General features: G+C 45.0%; 1 gene segment (V, D, J or C); it reads left to right on the forward strand.

The window, feature by feature from the left end:
- Window positions 1-551: 551 nt before the first annotated feature.
- LOC101646558 overlaps window positions 552-1,494 on the forward strand; it is a 10,764-nt gene continuing 9,821 nt past the window's right edge. The window contains 2 exon segments of the V gene segment in view: window positions 552-600; window positions 695-1,018. Coding sequence covers window positions 552-600; window positions 695-1,018 — 373 coding nt within the window.

A 1,494-nucleotide genomic window follows, 5' to 3' on the forward strand; every position in this document is an offset into this window, starting at 1 on the left:
GGAATCTCGTGATCAGAGACCAGAGAGGAGACACCACTGTCCGTGTTTTATGAACAACTGCATGTCCACAGTTTTAAAATATCAGATAAATATGGAAATTCTTTGGAAGACAAGAAAACCAATCATATTCCCATACAAGAAATAGGTAATAGAGTCATCCACTGTCATCATGTGTATTCACACCTTAAGAGAGGAGGCCTTGTGAGCTGCAATATCACAAAGTTGTTGTGTATGGAATGTAAAGTTTATAAGTTGAAAACTATTTTCTAAAAATACTGATAATATATAACAATTAAAGCAATGCTTGACAAAGAATCTGTTTAAGAGCCCTGTTCTCCTTTGAGAGTGTTGGGTTTCTGTGAGACTGAGGGAGAACTCTTGCCCGTATTCTCTACTCCTCTTCTTCTAAATACCATGGGACATGCAAATTCAGCTCTCTGCCCACTGATAAACTGGCCACAGGCCCTGATGTGGGAGATCTCAGAGGAGAATCCCAGTCTCTGGGGTCTCTGCTGTTTCCATTTGTGCCCAGGAGCTAGTCCACAGGAAACATGATGAATTTGGTACCAACTTTGGCTTTCATTTTGGCCATTTTACACGGTAATCATTTGTAGACCCTGCTGTGTGTGTATGTAAATGTGAGTGCCTCAGTTTGTATGTGTGTCAACTAATCACTGTGCCTCTGTGTTTGCAGGTGTCCAGTGTGAGATACAGCTGGTGGAGTCTGGGGGTGATTTGAGAAAGCCTGGAGAGTCTCTGAGACTCTCTTGTGCAGCCTCTGGATTCACCTTCAGTGACCACTGGATGTACTGGATCCGCCAGTTTCCAGGGAAGGGCTTGCAGTGGGTCGCAGAAATTAGTAATACTGGCGGTAGTACATACTACACAGACTCCGTAAAGGGCCGATTCACCATCTCCAGAGACAACTCCAAGAACACACTCTATCTTCAGATGAACAGCCTTGAACCCGAGGACACGGCCACGTATTACTGTGCAAGAGACACAGTGAGGGAAAGCAGTGAGAGCCCAGACACAAACCTCCCCTGCAGGGAGGACACTGGTCTCCAGGGGGCGCTCAGGACCCACAGACGCTCAGGACCCTCAGGACTCAGGACCCTCAGCCCCAGAAGCACTTGCAGCTGGAGCTTCACCGCTGGTTTCCTGTGGTGATCTGTGGATTCTTCTAAATCTCAGAGTTTCCGTACGGAATATCTCTAACTTAAAAATAATAATGCTGTGCCTACTTTTGGTATCTGTGAATTCAACAGTTATATTGTAACAGGAGAATATATTCTGTACGATAACAAAAACAGCCTGTGCCTTAAAGACAAGAAATGTCTTTCAGGGGTCCCTGCATCAGAGTTCTGATGACACTCAGTACTCTCTGATCAGACTCACTGTGAAGGTAAAGGTCGCTACTAAGTGTTGGACGACAGGCTGAAAGTTTGACAGTATATTCTTCCATCGCACTTTTTTGAGGACAATCATTTGGTC

This window comes from Echinops telfairi, unplaced genomic scaffold, assembly GCF_000313985.2.
Source record: "Echinops telfairi isolate 266 unplaced genomic scaffold, ASM31398v2 ScPeMD7_6631;HRSCAF=7566, whole genome shotgun sequence".
NCBI lineage: Eukaryota > Metazoa > Chordata > Mammalia > Afrosoricida > Tenrecidae > Echinops > Echinops telfairi.